The 12,472-nt window shown below is 41.7% G+C and overlaps 2 protein-coding genes across 7 annotated transcripts in view; both read right to left on the bottom strand.

Moving 5' to 3' along the window:
• Positions 1 to 280, bottom strand: part of rap1gapa (RAP1 GTPase activating protein a) — an 80,220-nt gene extending 79,940 nt beyond the window's left edge. For 2 of the 6 annotated variants that reach the window (XM_054772309.1, XM_054772393.1), the window contains exon 1: positions 249 to 265. The gene's annotated coding sequence lies outside the window, so the exon portion shown is untranslated. Of the gene's footprint in view, positions 1 to 248 lie in introns of all 6 variants that reach the window. The other 4 variants (XM_054772336.1, XM_054772345.1, XM_054772327.1 and 1 more) reach the window with 3 other exon arrangements.
• A 521-nt stretch (positions 281 to 801) lies between these two features.
• On the bottom strand, positions 802 to 12,444 carry nt5dc2 (5'-nucleotidase domain containing 2). Its single transcript, XM_054772451.1, has 14 exons — positions 11,992 to 12,444; positions 10,641 to 10,825; positions 10,472 to 10,546; positions 10,331 to 10,386; positions 9,862 to 9,955; positions 8,644 to 8,772; positions 6,766 to 6,826; positions 6,586 to 6,688; positions 6,416 to 6,517; positions 6,211 to 6,292; positions 6,008 to 6,094; positions 2,876 to 3,016; positions 2,685 to 2,749; positions 802 to 2,546 (listed from the first exon to the last, which is right to left on the bottom strand). Exons 1-14 carry the CDS (start codon positions 12,362 to 12,364, stop codon positions 2,285 to 2,287), a joined length of 1,815 nt encoding a protein of 604 aa, XP_054628426.1. The 5' UTR covers positions 12,365 to 12,444; the 3' UTR covers positions 802 to 2,284.
• Positions 12,445 to 12,472: the final 28 nt, after the last annotated feature.

Here is a 12,472-nt window from a genome sequence, read left to right as displayed (position 1 = left end):
ATACCTTAACACCAAACGAGCTTAATGAACATGTTTTACTGACATGAGAAATAATGCAGCACATTGGTGGCAGAAACAGGTCATTCAACAACTAATTAGCTACTTCATGCAGAAAGGTTTGTGTTCATTATAAATATGTAGTGCTTGTTCTTAAATCTATAGTTATCTATAACTAGATATAAATGATCAGGAATATGCTCTGTTAACAAAACAAAACACTGCAAAGTAACAGAGTGGAGCAACGCTACCTTTGCTGCTGTCTTCTTGCAGGTTGGTGAAGTGAATGAGTTTGTTGTGCAGAGTAGAGCAGCAATGAATGGATGCTGTGCTGCTTAGCAACCAAGCAACCAATGAGATGAATGGAAGAAAAGTGGACCACCTTGAACATCCAACCCATATGCACAACTGCTCCCAAAGCAAAGCTCAACATGCCTCTGTTGAGAAGACCCTCTCCACCCTTACATCTTTGGGAAGTAACAATTCATTCTAAATATGAAAATTGCTTCTGATGAGAGAGAGAAAGAGAGCAAGAGGGAGAGAGAGCGTGAGCGCGCGAAAGAGAGAGAGAGAGAGAGAGAGAGAGAGAGAGAGAGAGAGAGAGAGAGAGAGAGAGAGAGAGAGAGAGAGAGAGAGAGGAGCAATACTAGAGAGAAGTGCGTGTGTTTCCAGAGGTGCTTTTGCGTGCTCTCTTAAGTGAATTTCCTAGTCCCGGGTAAAATGCATTGTGCATTTAACAATCACATTTCATAACCTATAACATGATATTCAGGGCATTTTTGTGATGAAAGACTTTAAACAATGTTACAGTAAAATTGTGTTTATTGAAACATACATTCAAGAGATGAGCTGCACTGCCATTGACAACATTTGCTACTCACATAGACTAAATACTGTGGAAGATAACTTTGGAATCTGATTGCATTTGTGACACACATAGCAATGGACAGAGTGCATAATTGCATAATTGTGGCCTTAAAAGCCTTACCGAATGTAATAATGCATTACGTGTAACACTTACTCCTTGCAGCTGACATCAAAAAGGTGCTTATAAACATGGCTGGGAAACCTACAAGATAGAGAACAGCAGCGGTGTGAAAAAGTGTTACCCCCCTTCCTGATTTCTTACTTTTTTTGCATGTTTGTCACACTTAAATGTTTCAGATCATCCTACAAATGTAAATATTAGTCAAGGATAACGGTTTTGGGGATCATCAAGATGTTTTCAGGCAAAATTGAGATGTTGTTTTTGCTCAGCAGTGGTTTTCGTCTTGGAACTCTGCCACGCAGGGCGTTCTTGCCCAGTGTCTTTCTTATGGTGGAGTCATGAACCTTAACTGAGGCAAGTGTGTTTTTTGCATGTTGTTGTGGGGTCTTTTGTGACATCTTGGGTGAGTCGTCGCTGCACTCTTGGGGTAATTTTGGTTGGCTGGCCACTCATGGCAAGGTTCACCTCTGTTCCGTGATTTTTCGTTTGTGGATAATGGCTCTCACTGTGGTGCGCTGGACTCACGAAGCTTTAGAAATGGCCGTTTTGACTTTTTCCCCACACTGGTCCATGTAGGTTTGGATTTTTTTACTCACTTAATAATAAAAGTTTCATTTAAACTGCATCTGTGTTCAGTTGTGTTGTCATCGACTAATATTTACATTTTTGGGATAATCTGAAACATTGAAATGTGACAGACATGCAAAAAAAGAAGAAATCAGAAAGGGGGCAAACACTTATACATACAATCTGTCTAGAAAACCATCTGTGCTACAGATTTGGATCAACAGCTGATAGTCTTGTATCAGCTGTTGATACATCGAGTTGCTACTCTACCTACTGAGTAATTACACACCCGAATAGACTTAAAACGGAACAAGCGTACCAAGAGCGTTGATTGACCACAGAAATACACTTGCATGACTATTGATATTTCTGATCAATAAATGACGCTAAAAGCTATATCCTCCATGTGCATTCCTTCATGTACGAGTCAGATTATAGAGGTAACAGGCTGCTTCGGTTGAAAGAGTGAATTGCACATGCAATGTCTGCACAGCTATCTCATTTCCACAAAGTATAAAAGCTAATTGTGCGTATTTACGTTAAAACATTTTAAGAAGTAAATGGCAGCCCAGATACTATGCTTTCTGCAAGCTGTTTCATGTACTTCGTTAGCTATGCTGGTCACTATGCACCGTTTTGTACCACCTTCCTTCACCCAAACATATCCATGTCATATAAGGCAATCAAGTATGCACAAAGCGCAAGAAGTGAAACCTATCTGTGCAGCGGAACTCATCGTATGTGGGACATCTCCTCCAGAAAAGGTGTTTTCATACAGCCGGTGCAGAGCTGATCCATCCACAGCGGCGCCTCATGCTGCAGAGGGGTTCGACGTGGGTAAAAGGTGTGCGAGAGATCGTAGTTCAAAAGGCAGCTGAGGGAGGCCATGTAGACATCTGAGAAGCGAGATAGGCGTCTGGAGAAGTACGTGGGGTTGTGGCACGTTCTGAAGATGCTGCCGAACTGAGGGTTGAACAAGTTCTTTGTCATTACCCTGGGACAAAAAAAATGAAAGTAAGTTCAATCGTTCTTTTCAACTTTAAAAAGTATCTAAAGTGCTCAAAATACAGACGGAATGTATCATGGGCATCAGACTAGCCCAGATAAACATCACCAAGCTGATGCTGCTCACCTGAGTTCCTCTCGCTCCTTCTGCCATTCCTCAAACACCTGTTTCGACTCGGCATCACGGTGCATCTAGATCACAGAGAATAATCAAATCACAGGTGAGCACATTTTGTAGTCTGTCAAGTTGCTTTTGAACAACCACAGTCATGAAGGACGTATAACTCCTCAGCATTTGGATTTATTTGACCAACTCACCTGTAACCGCTCCATCAGACCGGTGAGGGCCTGCAGCCACGTGAGGCTAAGGGCATACCGCTCTGTGCTTACAACCTTGGTTTCATGTTCCAGTTCAGGTACGATGGCAGCTGTACGCCAGCCATGTCGCAGCATCAGGTCCTGTCATGCAGTAAAATTGGTCAAGCTGGTCTGCCTTACACAATTACGTAAACGTTGTGCAATTAGAAAAGCAAATCACATAAAGCACATTTGTTAACACCGCCTGCACTGCCCTCTAGTGTTCAAAAATTAACCCTGCAACCCCATCCTCTACACGAGCCATTGCATACTTGTATTAATGCTGCTGCACATGGACACAAGCCTTGTGACACTTCTTAACCAAGTAATGAATCAAAGTATGGGCTACACAACTTACACTGCCTGAATCTTAATTCTTCATCTTTCCAAGACATGCTTCCAACTTGTAGAATATGTTTGGGGTTTGGGAAGGTCCTTCTCTGTTTCACAGATCCATAAAGACATGCTTGAATGGGTTTAACTTGATCGAACCCTGACCTCAACCCATTCAAATATCTTTGGGCTGTATTACAACAGAGATTGTGAGTGCACAGAAGAGTGGAAGCTGCATAAGTGGATCACCTCCGTATTTTTTAAGGGTACCCCAATCCCTTATTGATATTTGATACAGACCTGATCAAAATCTGAAAACCAGTGGAAAAATGGCTAGAATTTGCATTTTACACATTTGGATCTTAATGAGGTTTTAAGTAGAGCTACAATATGCAAAAGCAAGAAGGGGGAGTGAGACAAAAAGCACCGTAATTAATTGAAAACAACAATTAAACTGAAATAGGCTGTTTATCAGCTGATTAAAAGTTTAAGACCATCGCTCAAAAAATATAACAAAAACCTCTCCAAACCAGAACCAAAAATGTTCTCAGTAGGACCGCCCTGTGTCTTGATGGACAGCCAATCGGATCCTCCGGCTCAGCGCAGGTGTGATTTTTTTTGGGTCTACCACTTGACTTTTTTGTTCCATAATGCTCAGGATCTTTAAAAAAAAATGCAGAATGACTGTCTTACTTCACCCAACCTCAGCAGCAATGGCACGCTGCGAGAGGCCTTGCTAATGCAGCTCGACAATCCGACCACATTGAAAAAGAGAAAGCTTCTTAGCTTTAGCCATCAGGAGGGCATGACAGTGTGAATGCCTGACAGAAAATGAACATTTTGAGCAGATTTTGGCTTTTATAGCCTGTGGTCTTAAACTTTTGATCAGCGGATTAACAGACGATTTCAGTTTGTTGTTTTCAATAAATTACTTTTTCAAAGTGCTTTTTGTCTCACTCCCCCTTCTCGTTTTTGCATATTGTAGTTCTACTTAAAACCTCATTAAGATCCAAATGTGCAAAACGCAAATTCCAGCAATTTTTCAACTGGTCTTAAGATTTTGATCAGGTCTGTAGCTGTCTGATAACAGCAAAAAAATGTTTGCTGACATGTTATCAGTCTGAAAATATTGAAAGACAAGTCATTTATGATTCTACTACACTGGTCACGCGTCAGCAATGTTCCATTGATGAGAGATCACGCCTGTTAATATTCTCATTCATCCAGGTCATTATGATGTCAGGGCATTGAATCAATCACAACTGGACTGTTCAGCTTGTCTTAGAATACGTTAAACCTCTCTGCATGCTCTAGTATGTGGTGTGAATCAAAAAGTAGGTATTGGTCAGTGTGTGTGGGTTTTCTGTAAACACAAACATGGAGGCCGCTGTACTTTCCAATGTGGATGTCACAGTCCAAAATAGCCAACTTATTGTTTTTGACATCCTCACATGTGAACTTGATGTGCTTGTCCACTGTGTTAAACATTAATATAAACTCCGTGTAGGTGTTTACAGAACCCCCCCCCCCCCCCCCCCCCACCACCACCACCACACACACACACACACACACGCACACACACACACACACACACACACACACTGACCAATACCTACCTTTTGATTCACCGCCCACTGGAACACAAACTGGGTGTTATCAGAACCCTGCTACACAAAGCTGATAATGTTCCCACCAGTCCCACCAGAGAAAGGGCATAAGCACCTGAGGGATGCCCTCAAAACCCGTGGTTACCCCAGCTGGTCGTTTGTAAAAAGTACATCTCGTTCCAGAAAGAATACGACAGGTACGACAGCACCTTTCTCTCACATATAAATATAAAGCTTATATTCGAGATACTACAACAACAAGGAACTTTCCCAATGCTAATGCGTGAGTTATTATGTCTTATCATCACTTATGTCTATTATATTCTGTAATACGAGAGTAAAGGTGACTATAGGGATTTATTTCAAGTCTAGAGGGCTCTAATAATGTTTAAAAAAAACCTATTTAGAAGGGTATAAACAGGTTTTCTATGCTCTAATTATGTGAATATTCCATTTATTAATATTGAATCCTCTTTGCGGAAATTCACTTATCACGGTCGTGTCTGGAACCAATTAAACACGATGAGCGACACCAGCACTCCAATACAAGCAGACCACTAAAGACTCTACGCTGGCTGACGTCCAAGCTGATTGAAAAACCCGTCATGCACAAGTCCCCCACGGTGGCACAGAACCGGGGAAGTTAAACACAACCTACCCCATCGCACATCCGAAACAGCACCACAAAAACCAGCATGAAGATCCTCACGAGACCAAAGAGAAACAAACCTTCAACCCCCCCATACAACCTTCGGAAACATTTTCCAAGTGTGAGAAAGTGAGTTTTGCTGACTATTATCCTCTGTTTGAGTAATAACACTTGGTCAAGCCTTTTCTAACATTTCACACAACCAAATAATAAAAGTATATATCAGTTGTGCTGATATCGGATCGGATTGATATTGGTATTGGCCGATAGCCAAGGCTACAACATTGGTATCGTATTGGAAGCGAAAAAGTTGTATAAGGCCATGTAATTGCTACAATTCACCACAGCACCTTTACACAGCATACAGTGTTCAGTATGTATTGAATGCAGATGTGTTTTTGGTCCAGATGTTGGATATTACAAACCCAATGATTATATAATACAGTACATTACAGTACAAATGACAAGTCCATCCTAAGATGTCCATTATGCTTTGATACTTACAGCCAAGTCACTATAGAGATGGTCTCCGAAGTAAAGAACCTTTGACCCTCGCCAGCCAGTCAACCTGAGAAAGTCAAACAGGTTTCCCTGCAAAACCGGAAAAATGAGCCAGTTAGTCTTTCTCTGTGTGATGTGGGGGCACCACATTGCTGCGCTCCACCTAAAAGTCGCCTACTCGTTGTGACACACAGATGAACAATGACCTGTTTGTAGATGTGCCCTTTGTCCAAACTGTTAATTTTTTCCCACCGAAGGTCTCCGTTCCCATCGAGGCGTCTGAAGGGCCTGCAAGAGTACAGCAGCAGCAAAATACACAGTTGAAGCTCCAGCACGATCTAAAGTGAGCTAATCAAGCGTGATGCGATTACAGAGCCGCTCTTTAACCACACTGCGTTACACTCTACTTACTTGATACAGTCTGTGAAGAAGTGCGGTTTGTCTGCCTGCACAATGATGACGTCAAAGAAGTCCCTCCACTTGTTTCCCACCATGTGCGTCATTCCTTTATCCCTTTACAGAAAAAACAAACCCTTGAAATCGTAGCTGACAGGCTGCGAGTCCAGACACACAGCACTTACACAAAGCTGAAGGGACTGTTGGTAATGAGGAAGAGTTTCTTTCCATGACTGACGAGTCGGTGCAAAACTGCCTCTGTCTCTTCCCCTCTGAGGATGTACTTGCCTAGACAGAAAAAACAAAACTCACAGACACTTGGTCAACAGGCAAATTTGGCATGGTTCCATCTTTAAGGTTCCTACCGAGGTCTTGCATGATCCACTTGTACATGAAGCCTTTGAGGTGGACCATGCCAATCGCTTCCTGAAGGGGACAAGGGCAAATGTTCCTTGGGTCATCAACTTTGTTCTTGTGTTTTTGCACAATTTGCCAATTATTGAATTGTCCAGTAACCAGACACCTTTTTCGTCCAAACCAGTGAGAACCCCTGTGGTTCTTTCACTCAGCAGATTCCTGTGCCTCCAGCCGAGGAATGCAAAAGCTGTGTTTACTCTACCTCTCAGCAGGAGCCGGAGATTTAAAAGGTGCGTCAGGCACTGACACGCCTCAGCTTGATCGGAGTAGTAGCAACTCAACCAAGGACACCATTGATCACTGAGGAGCAGCAACCTGACATGTCTTGAATAACACATTTAACTGTACTTTGACAAAAAGCTGTTGCCAAAAATATAACTCCCTACCTAGCAAACTAGTCCGTTTGCCACGTTTCACAGTGCCCAAACAAAGCATCCACACAGTGAAGTCTCTGTGAAGAGTGGATAGTGGTTCTTTTACAAATGGGACACTATAGACAAATTCCAGCCAGGGAATCTTTTAATCATCTTTATAATGTGTGTGTGGGTGGTTTATTTGTCCACAGAATGTACACAGAACGATGAACATCTCAGTTTCTGTGTCCTTTCTTCCTCCTAATGAACACTGTGCCCCTCGGCTGATGAGGCATTCGAGCACACTGCGTATTTCTGAGTGTTCTTCGTGCTTTTTTTTTTAAATTAGGGCTGCAAATAACCCACCATTGGGCCAAAGAAAGTTGCAAGTGCCATCACTTTGATACAGAAGGCGCGAAACACGATTTAATTCAAGAAAGAAGTCGTCGCAGAGTACAAAGGCAGCGTCTGTTACAATAGGATCGTAATTAGGGACACTCCGATCGGGGTTTTAGGCTGCCAGTTCCGATAACGATCATCCATGAGTGAGATCGGCCGATACCAATCACGTGGATTAAGTACATTTTTCAATTTATTTACGTGGTATCGGCCTGGGGCACCGTTAGACAATTCCAAAGGCCCCTGGCAAATAGTTAACTATTCAAAAATAAACGTTTGGGTGGATTGTCTTTTTTTTTTTTTTGCCTTTACGTGTTTACCTGAATGAAATTAGATCCATGTTTTGGAGTACTGTAATGCAAATAAATGGGAAATAATTTAGTTTTGAATTCAAGTTAACAAAATTAACAGAATTACATAACACAAATAAATATCTTTATTAAATAGAAATCTGTCCCGCTTAACTTAAAACAGAATACATTCGGTGTCCAGGTTGCAGGGGTGACCAATTTTCATCATTATTTGAGCTGGCAACTATTGGTGTTTTATTTACGACTGGCAACATTTAAATTGTACACTACTTTATTTACCAAGCAGATGTCCAGTCAAACAGTTGATCTCCTATGGAAAAAGTTGCTTTGGTTTTCGTACGTTTCAGTTTTTGTTGGGCCTTTTGGAACGGTTGAATCACGAAAACAGAGGTTCAAGTTTCAAAAAAGCCTTTTAGGACTGGTATCTTCTTTTGGATCTTATCAGCATGTGCCAAAAAACTACAAAAACTGCCCTGCATCGCGGCCATTGATTAGCAGCAGGGGAAGAAATATTTTAAGTGCACTGACAAAAAAATCAATATGATCTTTGACCCCATCGAACTGGAGTATCTTAAGCCAGATACCCTCCATGATCAATAAGGTTTGTGCCGTGACACAGGAAGGTACAAAGACACTGGTGGTCCTGCAAACACTAAAGAAAATTCACAAATCCAAATGAATGTGGAATATTGATTTGAGTAGAAACCCAAATATTCTCAAATATTTTATCTGGAGGAGGGCTTCTGTTAGGAGTCACACTTACAGAGACATCTTTGGAAAGATGAACTGGATCATAATCAATGTCGTTGGTTATGAAGAAATCATTTGCCGCAGCCAAAAGCGTCATCTCAGGGATAGAGAAGATGTCCATGAACTGTTTCACCTTAGGGCCCTGTGACAAAGAATGGCAAATTGTAATGCCTCTTATTATTATGTTTTGGGTTTTTTTGCACAAAGCATGCAACTTTCTACTTTCTACACAAGATTTAAACGTAACCTCTTTCCGACTTTCATCACTGCACTGCAAACACGGACAGGCAGAGCCGAGATGTTTTAAGAGGAATTACAGGAAGAGAGGCCATTCACATTCCAAACATCAGTATAAGCTTTGCTTAATGAGCAAATGTGACGCAAAAAGATTTGTCAACGTCACATCCAACAGAGCGGGTGACGGGGGAGAGGAAAATCAGAGCTAAAAACTAATTATTTTTTGGCTGTGGTAAATCTCCAAAGTCCTGCTGTTTCGTGACGACAATGGAGCGAATGAGATTCATAAAATGACTGATCACTTATGTAAGCACACGAGCCAAATGAATGCAATCTCTGAGGATGGTTCCATGTTTAATCCTCCAAACATCCCTATTGAGGAGTGGCTGGATGGGATTAAAATTCAAATGTTGACATTTTATGTCAAAAACATGTGCCATCTGCCACATGGCGTTCAAAATCCATAGGGTTCTTACTTAAAAGGCAAAGACAATGTATCCTTTTTTGGTTTGTGCAAAATATGACAAATACTGCAATATCTAATGAAAGTTATAGAAAAGGTGCCACATTTATTTTTAAAAAATGTCTCTGCGAAAACTGTGAAGTGTAGAGTATAAAACCGGACATGTACAGTGAGTGAAATAAACTGGTCACAGCTCGGTAGTTTTATTTGTTCAGTAATGCTGGTCGCTCATTATCATTATTTTGCTGCGTGTGCATGTATAAAAGGAAAACATCTTACTCCCCCCTTGCATAACAAGGAGCATAACAGTTGGAAATTGCTTATTTACCATCCACAGTCGAAACTTAAATAATAATATAACAATTCCAGAACACAGACATTCTGAGCTAGCGAGCTTGGTTGTTGTTTGAAGAGGTGTCAGATTCCGATATGATCTGATAGCTCATACAGTATGTATGCCAATACAGGCTGATAACATCGGTCGGTCGATATTATCGGACATCCCTAAATGTAAATAACAATACAAGTCACCTTTCCATAGAAGCCACTATCCTGCTGCAGAGGGATGTGGTAACTTCCCCCATAGAGCTTGAGGACCTCCTCATCTGGGACTGGCTTCAGACCCCTGGTATCATTCAAATATTGAAATATTAGCAGCAGCATCAAAGATTCACACACACACAGACACACTACTGCAGCAGGGTCTAAACCTTTTCCAGTTCCTCTTTCCATCAAGGTGTCATCAGTATGCCTTTCATGTTTATTGAGCAATCCAATGTCAAGATATACCAAGCAGTTTAGTATATTTAAAGAAAGAACCGCCTACATGTCACTTTTTGTTACAGCTGTCAAATTAAATACTTTCCAGTGTTATTGGGACATCTTGTAACATTTGACATTGCAACTTTTCCTTGTAAAATGAAGCCTTATTTCTCAAAACCCCTTTTTGGCACCCAGGCCAGACTTTGGAGCCCCCTGCACTAGTAGCATCACTTCTCACCTGTATACTGTTCCTGTCTGAATGTAATGGAAAGCGTCAATCTTCATCAGGAGACCCTGGAGAGGAGAAGTAATGTCACCTAAAAGGCTCATGATTCAAGGAAATGTAAAGAACACCAATGAGCAATATAAGATCACTTACCTTTTGAATATCGTAGTGAAGCCCCCGTGCTGCAAAGTTGGGAATGTAGTCATAATTGAGGATACCCTCAGGGTACTGTGGTGCAGGAGTGATTCATTTATTTCATTAGGACATTTTTTTTTTTTTTGAAGTTGCATTGCTAAAATCACTTCTCTGAACTGGCACACACCTTGAAGTGTTCAACGAGGAAGTCCCTGGCTGTGTTGTAAATCATTGTGTTGAGAGCATTAGAATACAGAGCCAGCGTGTAGTCGTAGTCGAAGCCGTAGATGTCCACTTCAGCCAAGCTGACCTCATTGTTGGAGTAGATAGTGGACGAGTTTAGGGACTTGCACGCGCCCGGTGGAATAAGCTCTGATGGTGGAGAAGTCGTTGGTTAAATAAAGATGAAGAGATTACCACAAAAAATTGCAGAAATAGCACACACAGTGCTGCAGCACATAGCAATCAGGTATTGGTGCAAAGCAGCAAAGCAAAGTAGCAGCTAACCCGCAACCGGTCTTTTATTTTGTAATCGCAAACACAAGGAGGAGGAAAACTGTAATGAACAATGTAAATATGTGATTAGATTTATTTATCATCATTTAAAGGCCGAAGCCTCCACTGTATCTCTATGGAGGACAGAAATAACCACTGACTTCAATTTGGAGCTCCTGGCAAAAGATGTCAGGAAGTTGCATAATTTGTATTTGTCAACTGATTTCATTGCTCAAAAAAAAAAAAAATCAATCGTTCGTTGTGTGTTTGACAAGCAAGCAGCCAACACTGGAAGGCAGATTAAATGAAGTTTATAGTCAGCTTCTGAGGTAATACTGTGATAGGGGTCCAGGGGGGCATGCACACTGGGGACAGCTTACTGAAAGCTGCAGGTAGACATGCGTCATCCAGATTAAAGTTACGTTCCACGATGGCATTGAGGACATTCAGTCAGTATTCATGTTGTGTGTTTTGTACAGTGTTTTTTCTTTTTTATATACGTCAGTTTTACAGGGCAGGGAATGTAACCTCGGATTTTTTACATAAGGTTAACCACTGCCAGATGACAGCTTTACATGCCTCTACACAAATTTACAGGTCAAATATCGGCATTTAGGTGAAATCTAATTTGATTAGTAGAGATGTTACATGCAACACGAGCAAACATTTCAATTGTAAATGAGAGGGTCGGTCTGATAATCAAAAAAAGATATGTCAAACAAACTATTCATAAATCTAACGCATTTAGGCATTTGGATGACAAGTAAACAAGTAAAGGCTAGCTGTGTTCTCCTAGCGTCTGCGTTTTTTTTGGAAAATAGTGGGAAGTTGCTGAAAAACCTCCTAACCCGCATTTAGCTTTTACTTGATACTGTATACACAGCACGCCAAGTTAAAGTTTATCCTGACAGGACTGTTGGTGAGGTTATTTCGAGAGAGGACTATGATATCTCGAGAGATGACTATGATCCATGATTCCAAACATGTTGACGTAAATGTGAATGTGAGCGATGTTAAAATGTTATCATTGCACCTTTGCTTACCGTGAACCATACGTTTCAGCTCATTATAACGAGCCCACAGGTAAGACTTTTGATCCAGTGGCGCTGCGTTGGACGTGTATGAGCGTTTTCTTACGCCAGTCACACCCGGAACGCCAGCGGGCTCCTCTGGTAGCTGTCTGGCCGTAGTGGTGGCTCTGAGGGGCGGCTCGCTGCACTGTGGCACGTCGCCACTCCGCCCGCTGAAGCAACTTGATTCTTTTGTGCCGTCGTGGCCCTGCAGGGTTTGCCCAGTGCACACGCCGTGCGTGATACACACGCGGTTTAGTTTTGTCGATCTTGTAAGAAGAGGGAATCTGTTTCCTCCGGTCCATAGTGTGCGGGTGAACGACGTGGTGACTAGTTTACAAGACATTGTTTGCCTACGCTAACTTGCCAAGGATTGCTCAAAATGTAGGTCAACAACAGGCGAAGTAAAATATACCCGCACGTCAATAACCACGCCCCTTAAAATTAAAGGGGC

This window comes from Dunckerocampus dactyliophorus, chromosome 1 (genome assembly GCF_027744805.1).
Source record: "Dunckerocampus dactyliophorus isolate RoL2022-P2 chromosome 1, RoL_Ddac_1.1, whole genome shotgun sequence".
Lineage (NCBI taxonomy): Eukaryota > Metazoa > Chordata > Actinopteri > Syngnathiformes > Syngnathidae > Dunckerocampus > Dunckerocampus dactyliophorus.
This window is presented reverse-complemented; position numbering and strand designations above follow the sequence as displayed.